General features: G+C 37.9%; 1 protein-coding gene across 1 annotated transcript in view; it reads left to right on the top strand.

Moving 5' to 3' along the window:
• The window catches only part of COL4A2 (collagen type IV alpha 2 chain), a 234,063-nt gene that overhangs the window by 123,865 nt on the left and 86,757 nt on the right, over nt 1-23,441 (top strand). Inside the window, exons 11-19 of the mRNA XM_029283411.1 lie at nt 2,444-2,479; nt 3,550-3,591; nt 3,851-3,937; nt 6,676-6,720; nt 12,281-12,343; nt 13,871-13,915; nt 16,173-16,226; nt 17,452-17,518; nt 17,658-17,759. Coding sequence (XP_029139244.1) covers nt 2,444-2,479; nt 3,550-3,591; nt 3,851-3,937; nt 6,676-6,720; nt 12,281-12,343; nt 13,871-13,915; nt 16,173-16,226; nt 17,452-17,518; nt 17,658-17,759 — 541 coding nt within the window. The remainder of the gene's footprint in view (nt 1-2,443; nt 2,480-3,549; nt 3,592-3,850; nt 3,938-6,675; nt 6,721-12,280; nt 12,344-13,870; nt 13,916-16,172; nt 16,227-17,451; nt 17,519-17,657; nt 17,760-23,441) is intronic.

Here is a 23,441-nt window from a genome sequence, read left to right as displayed (position 1 = left end):
CTCTTCTTCAGGATCTTCGTCCGACTCCTCGCGCACGTCTTCCTTGTGAATAGTGGCGGTCTCAGGAGCGTTTCTCTTGGGCCGCATGTTCTTGACCGCCCCGCCGGCAGCTTCTTCAGCCGAAACCTCTCGCAGAGCATCTTGGAAGGAAACATCTTCCCTGGTGAACAGTCTCTGCTGCAATTCTGTGTTTCTCAGCACGCATACAAAACGATCGCGAAGTCTTTCTTCTAAGTCCTTGAAGTCACACGGTTTAGCTGCTCTTTTCAAGGCCGCAACATAGTCTTTTGCTGATTCTCCGACTCGCTGATCTCTCTGTTGAAATGTGTGCCTCCAAGCCATGACTGATTGCTTGGGCTGGAAGTGTTCCTTTAAGGTTTTCTTGAGGTCGGAGTACGATACCGTTTCCAGCGAATCTGGGGAGATTAAACTCTCGGCGATCTCAAAGGCGTCTTGCCCACAAACGCACAACAATGTGGCAGCCTTTAAGCCTTCCTCTCGAATTTGGTTGATGCGAAAATACGTCTCGACTCTTGCCACGTAAGATTCCCACCTCTCGGGGTGAGAGACGTCGAATTCTTCTAAATGCCCAACTTTAGCCATGATCAATGGTAAAGTTTCTTCTTCTTCAGTCGCACGCACCCTCCAGCGATTTCGTACTGGCAAGATAACGCTGACTTCCATGCCGTTTCTTTCCCGGACTTCTTTGGGTGAGTCTTCTAGCTTTTCTTAGCTGTAGAGACTGAATCCCACCTTCGTCGCCAGTGTTAAGTCCTGGGAATAATGGCGCTTGAGACGATTCATCTTCAACAAGTCTTTATTGTTTGCTCCACTCTACGAACAACCAGAGCAGAGGCACGCAGGCCTCTATTTATACTCTCTGATCCCCGGGCAAGTTCAACCAATCATGAGGCGGGCTTTTCCTGCCTTGCGCATGCGCACAAGGCTGGCGCCGCTCAGTCTGGTCCCGGGCAGCATCTGCAAATGCCCGGGACTCTTGCAACGTCCCGAGCCTGCATCTTGCAGGCTCAGGACACAACACTGATACTGTGAGATGATTTAAGTATTTAACAGGCCTGATGCTCTAAAGATAAGTTTATAAAATGGCATCTTGTGGAAGGTCAATGCAAGTGCTTAACCTGTTATCTTGGTGCTAACTGATCAAAACTCATTTATAATAGAATTTCTTGAAAGAAATTGTAATAATGCAGCATTTGCTCTCTTTTCCATTTAATGCTAATGGAACTAGAGAATTTTCATCCTCTTATACGAATTGGGTATAGGGTATGTTGGGTTTTGATAAAGTGTAAAGAGAAAAAGAGTTGACGGGTAAAGGGAGTCTACGTTAATAAATATTACTAACGTCTCTATTTCTTAACTGGAACTTTACTACTATGGGTTAAAGACACGAGAAATGTCATATATTAAGTCTCTACGGGTGACAGACGAAGGGCAGGGCTTGAAAAAAACTTTTTCACAGATTGTACCACTTTTAGGACATGACAATATTTGAGTAGTACCAGTGCTTAGCAAGGTGTCAAAAACTTGATGATTAAAAAAAGGGGGGGATTTTGGGTTTTACTGATTAGATTCATTTGTTGTTATAGAAATGGCTAGTTTATAATATTATGGAAAAGTAAAAAATTGAGGTTCAATGTTAATGCTTCCTTCTACTGCAACAGAGGAAGTCTGGTTTTTTTCCCTTCTCACCCTTCACTTTTCCCCCCTTTTTCCTCCCCACTGTATTCTACTATTTGCTTTTTTATTTTTGTATTTTTGTGGGGAATGGTGGTGTTATTTTACTAGGATTATATGCTACTCCAATCACTGCTAATTCTGAGCACCTTAAATAACCCCTATCTGTAAGCAGGATTAAAGCAACATAAATAATCAGCATTTACAATAAAAATTCTGATTGTTTCAATAACAGTAGCATATTCACACCAACATCTCCATTTAACTCAGTTAAATCTGCACTGCCACTGTAAAAGAGACTATGTAGTCTTGTACTATTTAAGCCAAACTGGGTCTGGGCTGGTAGAACTGCATCATTTACATAATGGAATATTGCAGTGGAACATCGGTTTGAAGGGAGGGTTTCCATTATTTCAATGTTGTGAGGAGTGGTCACATCCTCGCAGATGTCAGCTCCAAGTAACCAAGAGGGTATATGACATATATGAAATGTGGATTTTCACACATTTTAAAATTTTCCAATTTCCTGCTATTTAAATAAAGTTTAACAAGCTTATAATTTAATAAGTAAAATAAATTACTAAAAATTAAATATTTATAACACGTTTTTAGGATTTTCTTTTTTTTTAATGTATATATTTTAAGTAGACTTAGTAGGGAGTGTGTGAAGTAACTAATGCTGTCCCATGTATTTACATGAATTGAACACTTCTAAGAGATTACTTGGTTTCTGAAACATTCTTTTTAGGGACTTCCAGGACCCCCAGGACTGCCAGGACCCATTGTAAGTATTTGAGGACTCACCTTAGATTTGTAGACTCTGATGTTTTCTGAGGTGATTCAAAATGTCTAAAATGTTTTTGTTGTTGTTGTTTGAAAGAGGAACATGAGATATTGTAATACTGTAAATTGTTGGGACACAGTCAGTGGTGGAATTCAAATATGTGAACAACAGGTTCTCTGTGGATGCTGCTTCCAGAAGTCCATTCTGGGCCTGGGCAACAAAAAAAATAGCTACCGGTTCTGCCAAAGTGGTGCGAACTGGCTGAATCCCACCACTGGACACAGTGGAATAAACATTTACATGAAATCAGTTTGAGCATTTTTTTTTTCAAGTTTTAGTGCTGGTTCCTACGAAGTTCTTTAATAATGCTTTAATAATGCTTTAATAATGCTTTTCCTCTGAAAATAGAATCTCTGGGTCTGGTTCAGATAAACAGGCAGAAGTGTAAATGAAGAAAAGTCATTATTCCCATTCATTCCTGTACTGTCATCAAATTGCATTTGCCCTATAGTTACAAGAACTGAGGCAGTCATGCATTTCTTCACTGACTTTATATAGCTACAAACTATTCATTTGGCTGAAAGACTATCCATAGGAGCACAAACTGGTATGCACAAATTTATCATCAACAGGAAGGTATTTGTAGCCTACATAGGAGCTTTGAATTTATAGGAAGAAATCAAGCTGAAAGCATTATGGTTGGTGACACAGCCAGATGTTTAGATGGTATTTGGCATTTTTATCCATATATCAAATCCTTCCCAAGCACCTGGGATAATCAGACATTGTTGTCTGATGGTGTTAAAGTATTATAATTAGTATTACTGATACATTGAATATTTCATTGTTATTAATTTTTTGAAAAGGAATTTAACATATGTTATTATGGGAAACATTAAATCTGAAGAATATGATCTAAGTAATAATTGACTTAAGTGTCTAAGAGAATTATTTTATTTGATGTAAAACAGTATTAAAGTCCTGATATTACAGAGGAACATGTAGTTTCTGGTATGCCATTTGGTAAAGTATGTAAGCATAAGTTAAATGTTCATTAACTGTCATTTCAGGGCAATAGAGGCCTTGGCTTTTATGGAAAGAAAGGTGAAAAGGTAAAACGGTCTTAATCAATTTGCATTTACTATGGTGGACATAACTTTGTGTAATCTGTGCAAATTGTTTTTGAGGTCAGATTACAGTACTAGAAATGCAGTCTTTTTAAAATCCCTATGTTCTTCAATCCATCCATTGTATCTTCAGATTCTTCAGGTTCCCATGTTCTTCACTTTCACAGAGTTCAAAGAATATACATCCAATGTTGTTTAAATTTTCATTTTACCTCTTATACTTATCTTTGTGGCTTTTCTGAAGGGTGAAATTGGACCTCCTGGTCCACCTGGGCTTCCATCAACAAAAGAATTAACCAGTTCAATAGATGAAATTCTAAGTGAACACAAGGTAATTGAAATATTATTCAAAATTATAGAATATTCATTCCTTTGAAAAATAGAATTGCTCTATCTAGCCTTCCCCACTATAGGTCTTGTCTCTCTTTTGCTATATTGGATTACTGCAGTCTTTTCTGTATCCTCACCTTTTACCATCATTTTGCTACCTTTTTTACCCTCAAGCTGTGCCAATAATATTTTCTTTTCTTTTTCTCTGGGGGTCAATAGCAACTTAAAGAGAGAGGCCTTGTCTTCCATCTGTACCCACTTTCATATTCACAATAACATCTTAAGCCCATGTGGAAATAAATATGAATATCTGAGAAGCTGGTGATCAGTGTTTCTGTGTGAATCATTTCTGAAATTACAGATAACTTAAATACAAAAATAAACAGTCATAGAAGTCTGTATGGCACATTGCAGATATTGCAACTATAAGCAGCCACAGCAAATTTGAGTTGTCTTAAATTATCAATGAGTCATTTGATATAATGACTCAAATTCTGCCTTTATTGGCTTGTATTCCAATATTTGACAGTAAGATATAAGTCATAGTCATAAGTAAGATATAAGACAGTAAAAGGTTTTTTTACATTTTTGCACATTTTTAGCCCTTATAGGAGCTTTTGCCCATCCTTCTCCCCCCAACCATGGATAACTTTGCACTGAACCCCCCCCCCAATGTCTTTTCAGTCTATGGCAACATTGGGAGATAACAGTACAGGTAGTCCTCGACTTAACAACAGTTTGTTTAATGACCATTCAAAATTACAATGGCTGTGAAAAAAGTGACTTATGAGTATTTTTTGCACTTGTGGTCTCCCCATGGTCATGTGATCAAATTTTGGACACTTGACAACTGACTCATATTTTTGACGGTTGCAGTGTGCTGGGGGTCATGTGATCCCCTTTTGCAACCTCCTGACAAACAAAGACAATGGGGAAGCCAGATTCACTTAACAAATGTGTTACTAATTTAACAACTGCAGTGACTCATTTAACAACTGTGGCAAGAAAAGTAGCAAAATGGAGCAAAACCCATTTAACAAATGTCTCATTTAGCAACAGAAATTTTGTGCTCAATTGTGGTCGCAAGTCGAGGACTACCTATATAACCCCTACAGGAGAACTTAAGGCTCACCTTCTTGAATCAGATCAGTGAAACAGTGTTATGGCCCAGTGATGCTGCTGATTCCTTCCTATATTGCAACCTTGGTGAATTTTAAATCATCTCCACATCTCACAGAATCTAACTTAAATGTTTGTAGGTTCCTCCCAAATTTCTTCTTTTGACTTGCTGTTTTATTAATAGCTATTGTTTTTTTCCTAATCACCTTCTTGTTCTTCTTTGTTTTCCATATAAATTCTGAGTTTACAGTTGCCCTAAGATAGATTTAATGCCTTTTTTACTCCCAATTCATCACTCAGAACTGAAAATGCAGATTTTTGAGTTCTTGAGAACAATCCATCACATCTATGTGCATTCATTCAGATATACATTGTGTTTCGGTACGAATAGCTCAACATTCTAGGAAACAGTGCATACGAGTGATTTATTTTAGATGAGGTAGACATCTACCTTTGCTGTTTGTGTCAATTCTAAATAAGAAAAATGGCTAGGATATTGTCAGTATTGTTTGTTGAGCCTCACTCAAGGGGGCAAGGGTTTGAAATGTTAGTTTCCAATGGACTATCATCAGCCTAGTCTAACTTAATGATGTTAAGTTGTATTCTTCATCTGGTAGAGCTTCAAATGTAACCTAATTCTTCCTTCCTTTAGCTATTTTCTGTTCCTTTGTTAATATATCATTGCCAACTGGGTTATTTTTCCTGCAAATTTCTGTCAGTAGATATCTAGGGTCAGCCAACCCTAGATTTGTTGATTTTCCTGGGCATCTCTGAGTTTGGACTGCATTTTCACTTAAATCATGCTAGCTACAAAAAAACAAAATCAAAAAAGCAAACACCAGCACTTTAACAAACAGTGCAGTGTTAACTCCTACCAATCATAGGCCATCATATTAATTTTTACTAGGAAAGGTCATACCACTCAAGACTAAAGTTGATTTAAATGTCATAGGAATAAATAAATCAACCATCTCTATGGGGCAAAAAAATCCAAGAACTTTTTTTAAAATTTAACATAAATTTAGAAAAAAAGTTATTTAATTAAAATAAATAAAATATTCAGTTAAACCTTGCTGTTATTCAAGTGTTGGCCTTACTCTACAGGAAATTTACCTGTATCTCAAGTTGGAAACATACTCCTGTGAAAACTGCCCCTTAGAATGACTTTATATCATGTGATGAAACAGATCCCTATGTCGTACAGGTGAAACATTCTTATGGTTTCAAAGGAACATTTTGAATGATGTTATTTTATTTCTAAGTATGGTAATTTTTGCCTTTCATTTTGTGCTTACCTCTTAGGGTGTGATTCTTCTGTCACAACATGGATAGAAAGTAAAATGTATGGGAAGTAATTTTTTACTCACAAGAGACTATATTTGCAAATAAAGTATTATGTCAGTTTAAGAGCTGGGTTCTATTTTAGAGAAAATAGAATTCAAGCTAAGCCTGTCATTCCCTCAAGTTTCTTTTTTTCAGCCCTTCTGATGAATTTTGATTTATCACCAAAAATTGTCATACAGATAATTGAAATGGAAGTATTCTACCTGCTCTAAATTTAGCAGAGAATAAGAGATATATACCTACTTATTTAATATTATTGTTGTTTTATATTATTAGGGTATGAAAGGAGAAAAAGGAATGATGGGAGAACCTGGATTTCCAGTAAGTCCACAAGAACCACAGTTATTTCTGTGATGAGAAACACCTGCACTATTTCTGTAGAAAAGAATAATATATGGATTCATTATTATTTCAGTAATAATAGTTCTTGGGTGATAATATGATAATGTAATATTTTAGCTATAACATTAAAACTAGTCATTTGAATTCAATATTTTTCTTTCAGAATTTAACATATTTAACAAACATTTAACCATATTAAATGTTTTATTTCAAAATTTAGACTATTTATAATTCATAACCTATATAACTCTCTTTTTTATTATTTGCCAGTAAAAACTCCCATTCCATGATTTTTTTTAGCATATTTAAAGATGCATACCATCTGTACAGAAATCAGTCTTCCCAAATAAAGCATACTGGATGCAAACTTTTTGAAATTGGAGAGCATGTCCTGGATGGTGCTACAAAATGGCTTTATGGAAGAGATAATAGACAAAAAACACAGATGCACAGATTTCGATAATTACTACCGGTAGTTGGTAGTAAAGTAATACAGATAATCATCACCCTCTAGTGGTCATATGAATTTGTGCAGGCCCAAACTGTTCATCTACTTACAAGCAAATAAATTGGGTGAGGTTGCTGTCTGGTACTTGTTCTAGACCTCTACCTTTTCAGGATATGTGAGCAGATTTTTAAACACATCACCATTATTTTTACCACATTATTTTCTTTGCACACTTCAGTGAGGTTCAGCAGCAATTTTATAAATACTGATTGTGGTAGGGAACTGGTGTTTTCTTAATAGAATGACAAATTCATATTTAATGGATCATACTGTAAAATTGGAAGGAACCGTAGATCAATACAGCCTGCTTAGTACAGGATCCACTGGAGTATCGTTCACAGATGGTCATCCAGTCTCTGTCTGAAGGCAGGCTACTGAGTTTGAAATAAAACAGCCTGTTCCACTTCAGGCAGGAAGTTCTCCTGGATGTCTAGCCTGAAATTCTTTCCTTATAATTTTAACCCATTCATTCTAACTCTTCCCTCTGGGGTAACAGGGAATATGTCCACTCACAGTGTGGGACAACCTCTCAGATTTACTTAAGGGAGATAATGGCAGGTGATGGGAGTGATGTCCATAGCATATTAGCACCTGTTGACATCAGCATGCCTTCTTTTGGAGTAGACATTGCAAAGAATCTATTGCAAATTCAGAATGGACCTGAATGGGTAAAGATGTATTCCTTTATAGATATTGCAATTAATTCAGCATAAAATAGGGCAGAATCATTAAGGAAATGGTACAGTCTAACCTAAAAATATTGTTTTAAATAAAAGATTCTTTCTGTGAAATTATCACCATTTCTTTGTAAAGTTTCATGGAACAGTGAAATAATTTCACTGTCAACCTATTACAATCTAACAGTTTCTGTATTGTACACTCAAGCTATGTTACATTTGCGGTGATTTTTTAAAAAATAATGAATAGAGTTGAGTTGAATTGAATTGAACTGAATTGGAAGGGACCTTGGAGATCTTCTAGTCCAGCCCCCTGATCAAGCAGGACAACCTATACCGTTTAAGACAGGTGAATGTCTAGTCTCTTCTTAAAAATCTCCAGTGATTGAGCACCCACGATTCTGGGGGTAAGTTGTTCCACTGGTTGATTGTCCTCACTGTCAGGAAGTTTCTCCTTAGTTCCAGGTTGCTTCTCTCTTTGATCAGTTTCCAACCATTCTATCTCGTCCTTCCCTCTGGTGCTTTGGTGAACAACCTGGCCCCTCTGCCTTGTGGCAGCCCCTCAAGTACTGGAACACTGCTATCATGTCTCCCCTATTTCTTCTTTTCTCTAGACTAGCCAAACCCAAGTCCTGTAGCTGTTCTTCATATGTTTTAGTCTCCAGGTCTTTGATCATCTTAGTTGCTCTTCTCTGAACTTTTTCCAAACTCTCAACATCTTTTTTGTGATATGGTGACCAAAATTGGCTGCAGTATTTCAGGTATGGTCTTACTAGGGTTTTATAAAGCGGTACTAATACTTCATGTGATCTTGATTCTATGCCTCTGTTTATACAATCCAGGATTGTATTAGCTTTTGGGGCTGCTGTTGCACACTGCTGGCTCATAGTGATCGTCCACTAGGATTCCAAGGTTCCTCTCACAGTTACTGTTTTTAAGCCAGGTCTCGCTCAGTCTATATTTGTACCTTTGGTTTTTCCTGCCTAAATGTAAGACTTTGCTTTTCTCCACATTGAAACTCATTCTGTTGGATAGGGCCCATTGTTCAAGTTTGTCAATATCTTTTTGGACCCTGAGTTTGTCTTCTGAGGTGTTGGCTGCTCCTGTCAGTTTGGTGTCATCTGCAAATTTGATGAGTTTCCCTTCAATTCCCTCATCTAAGTCATTTATGAAGATATTGAAGAGTACTGGACCTAAGATGGAACCTTGTGGTACCCTACTGCTTACTTCTCTCCATGTGGATGTAGTGCCATTGAGGACTACTCATTGAGTATGGTTTTTCAGCCAGCTACAGATCCATCTGGTGGTGATATTGTCTATTCCATTTCCTAGCTTACCAAGGAGTAGGTTGTGGTCTGCTTTATCAAATGCCTTACTGAAATATAAGTATACTACGTCCACTGCGTTTCACTGGTCTACTAGTTTAGTCACTTTATCGAAGAATGAGATAAGATTGGTTTGGCATGATCTGTTTTTAACAAACCTGTCCTGGCCACTAGTTATGACTGAAATGAAATGATATTGTAGTATCAATTTATTTAATTGTGAATTTTTTTAAAAAAAAAGTTTTCTAAGAAACCATGGCTTCTGATACTCTCTTCAGAGCCATGGCATCCTCCATTGTGCAGCAACAATTACATTATAATTGATGGTGAATGATGATATAATTAGAGGTGTGCTGTCTTTGAGGAAAGACGGAATAAAGAAGAAAAAGCCCTTCCATCTTGTAATAGAAAGTGTTATATGAAAAATCAACACACTTTATTATTAATCTTTATTTTTATTTTTTAACTTATTTTTATAAATAAATTTTATTTTTAATTTTTATTTATTTTAAAATTACTTTTTTATTTTTATTTTAACTTAATATTTCATATTTAATAATAATAATAATAATAATTTAAAATTATATTTTAACGAAATAATTGTATTTAAATTTATAATTCAAAATAATGTTTAAAATTATAATATAAAATAATATTTAAAAATAACATTTAATAATAATTTTGATTTAATAAAAATATTTAAATTATTTTAAAATTACTTTGTTTTTAATTATTAATTAAATTAATTATTAATTTATTAATTAAAAATCAAGACACTTTATTATTAATCCTGCACCTGTAGTCATCAAAAAACAGTAAAATGAGGTGAACATACAAAGAGGAAACCTTTACGAACAGAAATGACAAGCAAATACAAATTATAGAAGAATTGGGGACTGGCAGAGAATTGTTCATAAATATACTGTGCAACTCTTGTATTTGAAACTCTTGTATTATTGTATTTAATTCTACTAACCACAGAAGAGTGCATCAAAGGAGCTAAAAAATCTATTTGAGTTGCTTCTCAGAAGTGAAAATAAAATCTGTTTATTTTCTGAGATCTGGAATTATTTTACTAAAGATACAGAAAGGTTGATCTCACTGTAAATTCTTCTGATTTGCATTTCTTAGGACAAAACTAATTGTGAAGGACAAACACATATGTTCCAAGCAGATTCTTGCATGTAAAGCGTAAAGTGTGTTCCTTTTGCCTCTCCATAACTAAGCCGAAGATGGACACATTGGATTCTCTTGTTGTACTTGCAGCCGGATAGCCCTTAAGTTAGCTTCCCTTTTCTCTACCCCACTGACTATTTTATTTCCTATCTGTCCTTCACCATCTTCTCCTCCCTTGTTTTGCTTTCTCTCTTGCCTTTCCCACCCCTTTTCCCCTCCTCTCTCTCTTTCTTCCACTTTCCCCCCACCCTTCCCATCCCTTCTCCTCCAACCTTTTCCCCAAAGAAATCAGGAGACATCTTTTTTCTTTAAGAGAAGTGACTACAGTATTGATGGTCCCTCTATTAAACAACAAAATTTTGTCCATTTTTGGAATACCAAATACCCCCCTTTCTTGACTTGTTTGTTCCAAAAAGTGGTGATGTGTAGAAGCCTCCACGGCCCTCTGTACTATTTTTCTTCTCCCTCCTTAGTGTCTTCTGTTCTTTTTCCTGCAATTATATCTGGAATTGGATAATTATCTTTGAAAATATCTGTCCAGGCTGTTAAAGCACTACCTACTAGAAATCAAATAAACTGCTGTGTCTTTTTCCTGCTGCTGTAAGAGGGAGCATCTGTAAGTTGGGGAAAAGTAAACTATAGCAGCTTTGAGTGTATTCATTCAATTTGATGTGAAGTTTACATGTATTAAAAAGTTAAAGCATCATAAATGCATGAAAACATAAAAATCATCTCATAATACTTTGGAATCTTGTCATTGCCCATTTATGGAGGATAGCACAAATATGTGCACCCCTTAAACTGATGGAAAGTCTGCACCTTTGTTTTATCTATACCAGTGGTTCTCAACCTGTGGGTCGGGACCCCATTTGGGGTCGATCGACCATTTCACAGGGGTCGCCAAGCAAGGCTGTCCGCCATTTTTTTGTCCGCCATTTTTTTTGTCCGCCATTTTTTTCCCCTTTTCCGGCGGGTGCCTTACCTCCCTTGGGCTGGGCCAGCTGGTGGTCGGCCTGCTCCATCTCTGCCGCTTGCCAGCTATGCCTCGGCCGGTGCAGGGGGCGGAACCACACCCGCATGGCGCTCCCGGGCAGGGAAAGTCCTCGACTTACGACCGGTTTAGTCCTCGACTTACGACCGGTTTAGTCCTTGACTTACGACCGGTTTAGTCCTCGACATACGACCGGTTGGGGTCGCGGCATTAAAAAGGTTGAGAACCACTGATCTATACCAAGCTGAACTTAGAAAAAAAATACAGCTTATTCCCTTCATATACTTGAGTGAATCATAAACTTGACTCTATATAAAATGAGAGTCCCTCAGTTCAAACTGGCATTTTATTAATTGCATCTATTCAGTTGCCTTGACAATATTACAGAATCATTTGCCATTAACTTCTTCTGGGTGTTTTTCAACAGCCCCATCAAGCCTACAGCTCTGGGTGGTTCCTTGTCCAAATAATAGTCAGGGCTGTTCCTTCTTAGCTTCTGAGGTTGTCTATATGCTGCCACTTGATGAGACCTTTGTAGAAGCAGTGCACCTGCATTATAGATGCATATGATATGGGCAAACTCATGCTTAGAAAGTTAGAACTGAAGGAGCTTCTTGGATGAGAAGCAAAATGTTTTCAGAGGAAAAAAGAAAGAAAGTCAAAATGTCTTTTGGGGAAAAAAAGCATCTTTGGGAAATGCTTAGAGATATTTATGGCTGTCCTGCAAAATGACTATTACTACTAGTTCATGACTATACCCTCTGTATTATTATAATGATCCTCTCCACGAAGTTGTATGTTATTGTGTCCTAAATTACATATTATTATGCTTCAATTGTGCAAAAAAAAAATATTCCCACAGGGTTTTCCTGCACAAAGAGCAGAAAAGGGAGAAGAAGGAATAACTGGCTTTCCAGGACAAAGAGTAAGCATATAACAAAACCAAACATTAATTATGTTTTGCCTAATTATTTCCTTCTATACTAAGAAAATGAAACAGTTTTCAATGGTGTTTCTGGTACAGGTGGTCCTTTTTTAACTACCACAATTGTGACTGGCAACTCAGTTGTTAAGTGAAATAGTCACTGTGTCTGTGCTTATGGTTTTACATTGGACAGTGCCTACTAACTGATTGTAGTGCCAAACACAGGATGAGAGAGAGAGAGAGAGAGAGAGGGAGGAGGGAGGGAGGGAGGGAGGGAGGGAGGGAAAGAGAGAAAGAGTGATGCCATCTGGGCATTGGTCACAAAATTATTTTCTCAGCATCATCATAACTACAGAGAGTTGCAGTCTGAAGCAGGCACTAAGTAAGGACCATTTACCCTATTCATATTTTGGGTGGGTTTTCTTGCTGTTTTGTACATGTTCTGAGAGTCTGTTCTGAGAGTTCCAAGAATCATATTTATTGTCAGAAAGGAATATCCTCAAGTGAAATTGATAAGGAGCTTTGACTATTTCTACTTTTCTAGTACTGTGTCTCATTCAAACCACTTAATTTCCTGTGTAAAGGAAGCATTTGTAGCCCAGACCTTTGTTGGAGGCATACTGTAGTCTTCATCATGTGAAACTTAGTCAAGATGTACAGTATTTTAGTGAGTGTTTAAACCTCTGGTAGATGAAAGTGAGGGAGCTGGATGCTGGGAAGTTGAGCAGACAGTGGTCTGAAGAATCAAGATAGTCTTTCTTGGACTCTTTGTGACTAAATGGAAATATCTGTGAGGTTTTCTTGGAAACCATACAATGGCTTGCCATTGTGTCTTCTGGTTTTGTTTATTTATTTGTGAGTGTAAACTCTATAGTCAGTGCCAGATGTTTGGCAGTAAAAGGTGGAATGGCCAGTTCACACTAAAAACTAAGGCATCTGTCATTCCAGTCTCCTTTGTTCATTGCCATAGTCATCAAAAATATCAGACTGATGGTCACTTTTAACTTTTGGGGGCTCATAGATATTTGAAATATATCCCAGTATCCCTCATAATGTAGTTAGAATAAAATAAGCAGATATGATTGATATAACCATCCTATTTAATGTTCTTTTCTTTTAAAATCTAGTTGGGATAATTTAGCTTAATTCACAGTTGAGTGAAATTAGATCTTCAGTACTGTATACCCAGAAATTCCCATTTTCTGGGTATACACATGTGGGCATAAATATGCATAAGATATATGTACAAAAATTCTGTCAAAGCGCCCAATGAATTTCCAATATTTTACCTGATAGTGATGGGCCAGGTTTTGGTGAGTATAGTCTATTCACATGTAATGTAGCCCACACAGGTAGGCATTCAGATGATAGGCAAAAAGTATTGGAAAGTTACATTTCTTTCTTCATATTATATATGAAATTGGGCCTTTTAAATCTTATTCTTCATAAAGTTTAATTTCAATAAAACCTATTTTAAAGGAATTGATAATAAATATTTCATAACATTCTGTTTGTTAATGTTTATAGGGTTTGCCAGGAATCAATGGTCTAAAAGGAGCTGAAGGGGATCTGGTAAGTATGAAGTCCCAGAATCAGGTTGCTTTTTAGAAAGAAAGATAACCTAAGGCAGTGATGGTGAACCTTTTAGAGACCGAGTACCCAAACTGCAACCCAAAACCCACTTATTTATCGTAAAGTGCCAACACGGCAATTTAACCTGAATACTGAGGTTTTAGTTTAGAAAAAACAACTCATACATTAACATCTTTTGTCTTAAAAGAAAAAAACAATAACAAAGGTTTCAATGATACAAACAACTTTTTATTGAAAGATAAAAGTTTGCATTTGGCATGCTTTTGAAAAATTAATGTGATTTTTGCTGTTGTATACACACTGATAATTTGTCTAACCTTGGCTCATACTTTGTAAGTTTGAGAGCAACACATGCAGTACTCAGCTCATCTGTTAGTCTGTTTCTGGTGTCAGATTTTATATAATTCAAAGCTGAAAACAGCTGCTCACAAGCACAAGATGATCCAAACAAAGTAAGGAAAGCAATCCCAAGTGCTTTCATTGATTTAAAATTATTTGACAGAGAATTCCACACTTTAAGGATTTCATTTTCAGAACTAACTGTGCTGTCCTTTGTCATCCTTGTTTTCGCAAGATTGCTCTCAATAAGAGCAAGGTGCGCTTTGGCTCTGTTTTCGCCAGGAAGGAGCTTGGGAAATGGCTTTTTCCTGGCGAAAACAAGCCTCCGAGCTCTGATGCTGGTGGAGTGAGACAGCAGAGGCCAAAGCAGACCCTTCCCCATCTCCCCTCACTTCCCCAAAGCCTCCCTTCATTAACCTCCTTTCCAGCTCTGTTCTCCGCCACCGCTGTTCTTCTCTTCTTGTGGGACTATCGGTTAAAAAAAAAGTTCAACCAGACTTCCCAACTTTGCGAGATCTTTTTTTTTTTCACGAGAAGTTGGAAGTTCAGATTGATCTCTTTTTTTAGTCCCACAAACTTCTTTTGTTGCCATGCACACGGAGAACGAAGTTGGAAAGGAGGTTAGTGAAGGAATGTGGTTGCCCTGGGGTGGGGGTTAGGATTTGGCATTGTGGATGCCCTGGGTGTGGTGGGTGGTAGGGTTTGGCATTGTGGATTGTGGAGTGTTTGTGCTCTGGTGGGGCTATTCAAAACGCAGGGATTTCCTGCTTTTTGAAGCACCCTATGTGACTGCACAGAATGAGCGCTCTGTTTCTCAAGCGCCCCATTCCAGGCATACAGAGTTTGCAGTCTTTTAGCTCCTATAGAGCACTTCCAAACATAGTTCCTGCGTTTGGAAGCACTCCATAGGTGTGGAAACAAGGCTCTGTTTCTCAAGCGCCCCATTTTTTTATCCCAATGGAGATCTGGCAGAAGGCTCAGTTTCTCAAGCGCCCCATTCCAGGCATACTGCAAGTTCTGTATGCCTGGAATGGGGTGTTTGAGAAACAGAGCCTTCTGCCAGATCTTCATTGGGATAAAAAATGTTTTGGCACCTATGGAGCACTTCCAAATGCAGGGATTGGCTGTGTTTGGAAGCACTCTATAGGAGCTAAAAGACTTTATCTCAACGGAGATCTAGCAAAGACTGCAAGCTCTTTGGCTAAGTTTTCACAGGAAAAAGCCATTTCTCAAGCCCCTTCCTAGCAAAAACTAGCCTCCAGAATGAGCACACCTCGCTCTTCTTAAGAGCAATCCTGTGAAAACTTAGGCAAAGAGCGAGGCGTGCATACCCACAGAGAGGGCTCTGAGTGCCCCCTCTGGCACGTGTGCCATAGGTTCGCCACCACTGACCTAAGGACATTTTAAAAGGAAAATCACCTCTTTCTCCTTATAGTCACCCTGAACTGAGAAATGCCTTTTACAAAGAGAACTGATGGAAAAAAGGAAGATCAGCCCCAAATGAGTAGCAAATAAGATCAGTAAAAAGACTAGTATCAGAGGAGGCATATTCAAAAAAGACAACAAAAGCAGCTAACAAATAGAGGGAGGAGGGATCACATAGTAAATTGAGATTAGAGGTTTTAAAAAATAGTAAGTCTTACCCAACAAAAGAATGAAGAACAAAAGAATGTTGAGCTTACTTTTCAATTTCATCAGTTATTTTAAAGTAGGGATAGGGGTAGTATACTTCCCTGGACCAACTATGTCTTCATCTCACCAAGCCCACCTACCTGGCCCTACTCAGTTTTGGCTCTGAGCACTCTCATTGCTGTAATGCAGATTAAGGAGCTGATGAAGCAGGCATGTGGAATTCAGTGAAAAGAAATCTTGCCATTCTTTTCAATGTTTGTTTCAGGGTATGCCAGGAAATTATGGAATCCAGGGCATTCCTGGCCAGAAAGGAGTGAAGGTAATTATTCATTTGTTCAACACTGTAGTTAAACCATCAATTAACTACAAATCATTATAGGCAGGTTACAAAAATATATAAAAAACAATACAATTATTTGGTTTCCATATACAGAAACCTTACTGACTGAGATAAATTATTTATACAGACTGATCCATTTCAAGTTGAAGTTGTTTTTTTAATATCACCCCAAGCATCATTTGCACAAAATCTAAGCTTGCCATTTTATAATTTCCCCTTGGGTGGTTGCCCCACTCCATGTTTCCTTCCTTGTAATATGCCAGCCATTGTCCTCTTTCACACATACAAGAAAGGATTATCCACATCTCTGCTACTTTTCTTTGCTCTTACTGGCAATAGTGGCCTTCAGCCGGGCATGTGAATGATTGTCTGCTGAGAGTTACAAAGCAATTATTATTCAAGGTCAAATCAATTGAACAGCATAAGATATGGCAAAATGCCAAATGTCCTGGTTGTCCGTGCTTGAAACAAGTCTGAACAGACCCTGAATAAGTGTGTTGGGTATGAAGGCTCATTAAATATACACATGAGTATGCCAGAATATTTGGTGTAGGAGTTACCCAATGGTAAGATGGGTGGCCAATAAGTTTAATAAATAAATAAAGTATTATTTTCTTAATATTATGTGTGCCCCTGTGTTTTTTCTCACTGCCATTTTTAGCCTTTCTTCAAGCATTTTTGCTTAATTTGATTGTGCTTTCTATTTCCTCCTTTATGGCCTTGCTTGCAAAAATTACATATTTATTATTAAGGAAAGGACATGGAATGACTTAAATAATGGCCAATTGCAGCTGCTGTTTCTCTACTTATAAGCTAAGATTTGTAAGTCTAAAACCTGGATAATGTTGGAGTGGCCAAGCAAGAAGGAATTGGCAAAATTGCCATGCCAATGAACCATTCTGCCAAAAATGAGTTGGGAACGGTTGTCATTGTGATGATGGGTGAAGATAAGAAACTGGTAAAGTAATGTATCATGGTATTGTTGTAATATAAGTAGTGATCATTTATTAGGGGGTATTTTAGTTATGAAGAGTAAAAAATAAAGAAATATTACAGTAACTGATAAGAACAAAATGCAGTCTTAGGGAAATTACTGGGTCCATGGCAGTGAAGGTTCTTCATGCCTTACTTTCTCATTCATAATGAAATTATTTGATTTTCAAGTATGTACTAAATTGACTTAACTAAATTTGTATTTCTATAGGGTGAATCTGGGGATAAAGGAATTCGAGGGCCACCAGGTCATGCACAACATCCCACCCTTATAAAAGGTGCTGCTTTTACAGCTTTTGAATGTTGTTATATGTCTTCGCAGTTGTTTGAGAAAGTGTTAAAATGTATTAATGTCAGATAAACTGGAGTTATCCTTATGTGGCTGAGGTTTAAACTATAAATTTGTGGGTTTTCCAGGTGTACCTGGTGACCGGGGAATGGATGGCATTCCTGGGCCTGAGGGAGAGAGAGGAGCCAAAGGCAGTCCTGGCCCACCTGGTACTGAAGGATCATTTGATGGTAATTTTCTACCCCTTTAATATAGCGCATTGATTCTGGAGAAATATATTCACTTTTCTCCAGTCTATAATAAATGAGCTTTTCCTTGTAATGTCATTATAATCGCTTCTTTCAGATTCCTAAATCCTAATGTGGCTTGGCTGATTTCCTTGGATCTCTGCAGCTGTTTATACTATCCAGGCATATTTTCATAACAAATGCTTCTTTTTCACTGCTTTGAATAGATTGTATGTGGACTGTGCTGTTTTGAAGATAAAGATTAGTTAGAGTAATCAGAGGTCTTGGTGAGAACCCACTAAGCCTTCAGCTCTTGTAGCTCTTTTCAGCAGTGCGACTCTACCATCATCTTCACCATCCATAATGTTAAAGTCTAATGTTTGAAATCTGTGACAGAGGGTTCTTCAACATGCTGGGGATGGGGGAAAAAGGGAATCCAACTTGAGCAATTCTTAGTTTTATAACTATAATGAAAGAAGATTTATTTACAAGAAATATTTTAAAGAGATAGTTGAAGCCTAATGTTTAATTAGCAATAATCCTGTAAGAAAGTGAGTCAGCAACCGTGTACCTTCCGGCGCCACAATGTCCGTCATTCTGTCTATTGCTCTGGCCATCAGCTCTCTCTGGTTACTTGCACGTGTGCCTCTCACCCCATCTCAGTTTGCCTTTGCCGCTGTGTGGCACATCTGCCCCCCCCCCAGTCACTGGCTCTCTAACTCGCCTGGATCAGCTCGCCTCTGCCATTACCTGGCACATGTGGCACCCCCCTCTGGTCGCTGGCTCACCCCTGTGCTTGGCGTGGTCAGCCTCTCCCGCCTCCTGGATCACCTAGCCCCCCTCTTGCCTATGGCTTGTTTCCTTGACTGATATGATCAGACTCTGCCACCTCTTGGTTTGTCCAGTCTGAAAACAAAAGTAGAAGGAAATAGCCTCAGATTAGCAATCTCTTAGACAAAAAGCAGACAGTTGAAGAAGGGACAGTAAATATATCCTTTATCTCCTGCTACCCTTTGTGGTCAAAAATTCATGAGGTACTAAAAAGCCATTACCATTGAATTTGCACTTATAATACAACTCATAATAATATCTGTATAGAGGATATCTTTAATCTAAGTGGTTCACTTCAAATATTTAAAGATTTTTATGTGTATCTGATTTTTTAAACAACTTTTAGCAACACTAACAGAACAACAGAGTTGGAAGGGATCTTAGAGGTCTTCTAGTCCAACCCCCTGCTCAAGCAGGAGATCCTACACCATTTCATAAAAATGACTGTTCAATCTCTTTTAAAAGCCTCCAGTGATGGAGCACTCACAACTTCTGAAGGCAAGCTGAGAACAGTGATTACATTAAGTGGTGTGGAGACACTGTTTGAAGGACTGGTGTTTCTAAGCTGTAGATACTGTAAAAATCTGTACTGGTATCACTGGACAACAAAATTTTGCTTCCTGAAGACTTTTGGGTGTATCTTATAGATTTTGGCTGTTAAACCTTAATCTATCATGTACCGCTTTATAGAAAACTTCTGTTTTTGCAATTTCTTATGTATATTTTAAGTTAACTAATTTCCACTTGCATTATAAGATGCTTTGTGTAGCTCATGCATGTCCAGGCATGTACTCAGGGCATATTGCACAATATCTGTGAAACTGGTACAGTTTGCACCTGCCTAGGCATGCTTAGGCTGGATGGATGCTGCCTGGAAAGTCTATTAAAGCAACTCGCATGCACAGATGCTATTCATTTTGTTGGTATCAATTTCCATGAATTTTGATGTAATTGTTTCAAGGCATAACATGTAATTTACATAACAAGTAAACCAATTACAAACTTGATATAAGATGACAGCATAAATGTCTCATCAATGTCGGAACAGCCTTGATATATTCCACTATATTTGTGGTGAATATGAGCTTAAGCCTCAAAGACGCACCCTGACTACGCTTGTTAAGAAAGCATAGGAACTGTACTTTGGTTGTAAGATTAGTGACCAAGATAAAGCCTGGGTTCCTTACATTTGTTGTACAAAATGTGCTGTTGATCTTAGAACTTGGCTCAGGGGAACTCAGAAGTTAATGCTGTTTGCTATTTCAAGCATATGGTGAGAACAGAATGATCCTGTGACAACTACTTCTGTCTGACTAATGTTGCTGGTTTCTCTGCTAAAAATATGAAATCAATTAAATATCCCAATCTGCCTTCAGCCATGAGACCAGTGTCACATGACAGCAATATTTCAGTACCGAAGCCACCAGAGAAATGGAACTTAGATGAAAAAGACAAAGATGCTGCACTGTAGCAGCCAGGCATGGACAGTGACCCTGATCCAGATTTTGAATTGTGTATGTCTGGTGAGCCACATCTCATAACACAGTCAGAATTAAATGATCTGATCAGGGACTTAGGTTTGTCAAAATCAAAAGCAGAACTACTGAGTTCAAGACTGCAAGGATGGTGTTTGATATCAACAGGTAAGAAAATTTATGTATTTTAAAGCCACCAAGATGATTTAACAAATTTTTAGCACAGGTTGACAGCCTCATTTTCTGTACTGACATTGACAGTTTGTTCCCAACTTTGGATTGTGAGCATGACTACTAGAGTGGTGTCTGTTTATTGATTCATCAGTGTTAAGCCTCAAGGCTATCTTCTTACACAATGGCCATTTATATCCTTCACTATGCTGCGCACATGAAAGAAGCATAGAAAAATATGGAACTGTTATTGAAGCACATCCAGTACAACTGGAATATCAGTGGTGATCTAAAAGTAGTGGCTGTGCTGCTTGAAATGCAGCTCAGATATACCAAGTATCTTTGTTTCGTATACAAATGGGGCAGCTGTACAAGAGAGTCACATTACATTAAAAAGAAATGGTAATTCTGAAAGAATTTGGTTCCAAGAGGGAAAAATGTGGCACATGAACCACTTGTTGACCTGACAAATATATTTTTGTCTCTTTTATACATAAAAATCAGACTGATGAAAAATTTTCTGAAGGTTTTTGTTATTTGAGATAAATATTTCCAAGAATAACTGATGCTAAAATTAAGGAAAGCATTTTTGTTGGTACATTGATCAGATACAGCAGTTCACAGATCTGTTAGTGGAGCCAGAGAAAATCATCTGGAAAGCATTCAGGGATATCAGTGAAAATTTTCTGAACCAAATTACAATCAGCTGATTGACAAATTTCTTACAGCATATGAGACCGTGAAGTAAAGGGGAAAAAAGGACCATGAAAAAAAAGGTATATGTTGGTGATAGGAGACTCACTTCTTAAAGGAACAGAATGGGTAATTTGTAGAAGAGATTAACTATAAAGGATAGTATGTTGTCTCCAGGTTCAAAGATCAAATATGTGACAAGCTTACCAAAATAATCAAGCTCACTGATTATTATCCTTTTCTTCTTTCATTTGGGAAGAATGATACAACAAAAACCTGAAAACAATATCAAGGGACTATGAGCAGTTAGGCTGGAAAGCCAAAGTGATAGGAGCACAGGTGGTGTTCTTCTGCATTTCTGAAAGAAAGTCAACATCCAATGAGGGAACAGAGGATTCTAAAAGTAAATCACGGCTCAAGGGATGGTGCCATTGAGAGAACTTTGGATTCCTAGACCATGGTTTACATTACTTACAGGAAGGGCTGACAAAATAGCAAAAATGTTTAAAAACATGTCAGATAGATGTTGGAAATGTAAACACAAGTCAGGTACTTATTACCATGTTTGGTGGACATGTGCCAAAGCAAAGAGTTATTGGGGAAAAAATGCATACGTGGCTAGAAAAGATGTTGGGAAAATATGTAGATTTTAAATCTGAAATTTAAAAATAATCCATATTACGGTCTTTTCTGACCATTTGTTTCGTATATAAACTAAAATGTACATTATTGTCACCGTTCTTAATATAAACGTGTTATAACCTTTTTACTTCCTTATGGTAGTCTACTTCTTTATTAATTTTTTTATGATCTTACACGTCTCTACCTTTCTGACTGAAACTCCAACTTTCTTTTTCTTCTTTCAGAATATTATCAAACTTGGGACTTATTTTATCAATGGCTAGAGAAAAGAATAAAGGATTAGGAATTAAGTCTTTATTAGTGAATATAAAACTTAGACAACACGTTTGTTGAACAAGTACTATTGAATGCATCAAAAATCAATAAAAATCTTATTTAAAAAAAGGGAAGAGCTCACAAGAACTGGAAAGAATGTTTAGAAAACAATTGACTTGGCTTATCCGAAGACCTTTAAACTAAAATTGGAAGGAAAGGGAGATCATCTTTAGGGCCTAACCCCAAGTGTAAACTCCAAGTCAGTCAATCAGACAATGAAGAAGGGAGTGATGAGAAGAAAGGGGAACTCAGGCATAAAACAAGAGATAAGGGAAGCAAATGCAAGTTCAGTCAAAAAGGAATGAGCTGCTTATATACTAATGCTCAAAGTATGAGGAATAAACAAGGTGAACTTTTGAAGTCTTAGTACAAGAGGGCAGGTACAATATTGTTGCCATTATTGAAAGTTGAAGAGATGGAACACATGATTAGAATGTACTGCTAGAAGGATATAAATTGTTCAAAAGAAATAGATCTAACAAAAGAGGAGGTTGTCAATGCTGCAAATACTGTATATTCTTGCTTTGACAATGTGCAGAACTGTCGGGTATTTATATAGTTAAACCAGCAACCAGGAAAGAGGGAGGAGCATAAGGATAGCCCGGGAGAAAGAAACCGGAAGTAAATCACATCTTCCAAGTTGATTGGAAGATGTGAACCATGACCCTACAATAAGGGAGTGGAAAATGTTTGGAATGTTATGTGTAATGGAAGAGAAGCAGATCTAAGCATTCCACCATGCTGTGCTGACGTATTGTAATCTTAATAAATGCTTTTAGGAGAAAAAATTCCTGAAAGTCCTTTTAAGTGTTTCGTTACTCAGACACATGACATTATGCTTAGATCTCATCTCATTCTAAAACAATATGGGGTCCCAAACCCCATCCACTGCCTCAAAGTTTGAGAGGTACTGGTAAAGATTTGGGGAACATTCGAAATGAAGGAGAAGGAATTGTCTGACATCAGCTTCCTCCTAGCAGCAGCAGCTTCCCCGGGGGGAGAAGCGACAGCCAGCAAGCCGGGGGAGAAAGGAATCTGGCAGATTTCCCAGCTGGGAGTGAGGCCAAAGATAACGGGAGGGACGTCAGACTGTGATAAGCCAAGTGAAGGCTCCGGACGAAGCCATGCAGCATTGCCAGAAAAACTGGTGAGTCACAGTCCTGAAGACATAAAGAATTCCAAATTGAGGCCTTTTCAGCAACTGAGCTCACCACAGCTAATAGAAACCTTACGGCAGCTTGAAATGATGCAACTGCCAGAACTACACCCGGTCAGCTTGCAGATGGGGGAGGCCCAGCATGTCCAGCAATCATTGAGGGGCCTACAACAGCAGAATACACCACTACAAACCCCACTTGTACAGTCACCATTGGGAGGCCTGCAGCAGCAGGGGGCACTACCAGCCTCCACTGCCCAGCAACAAAGAGCCCACCAACCATGGGATTGGCAGGCAGGAAGGGGCCAACTGCAACTGGGGGCACCATATCAACAGCAGGGAGCCCAGCAGCCATGGGACCAACAACCGGGGTGGGGCCAGCAGCAACAGCCCCAGTGGGGA

Source organism: Protobothrops mucrosquamatus, unplaced genomic scaffold (assembly GCF_001527695.2).
Source record: "Protobothrops mucrosquamatus isolate PMUCROS unplaced genomic scaffold, P.Mucros_1.0 scaffold78, whole genome shotgun sequence".
NCBI classification, from domain to species: Eukaryota; Metazoa; Chordata; class Lepidosauria; order Squamata; family Viperidae; genus Protobothrops; species Protobothrops mucrosquamatus.
The sequence above is the reverse complement of the archived record's forward strand: the minus strand, read 5'-3'. Positions and strand labels throughout refer to the sequence as shown.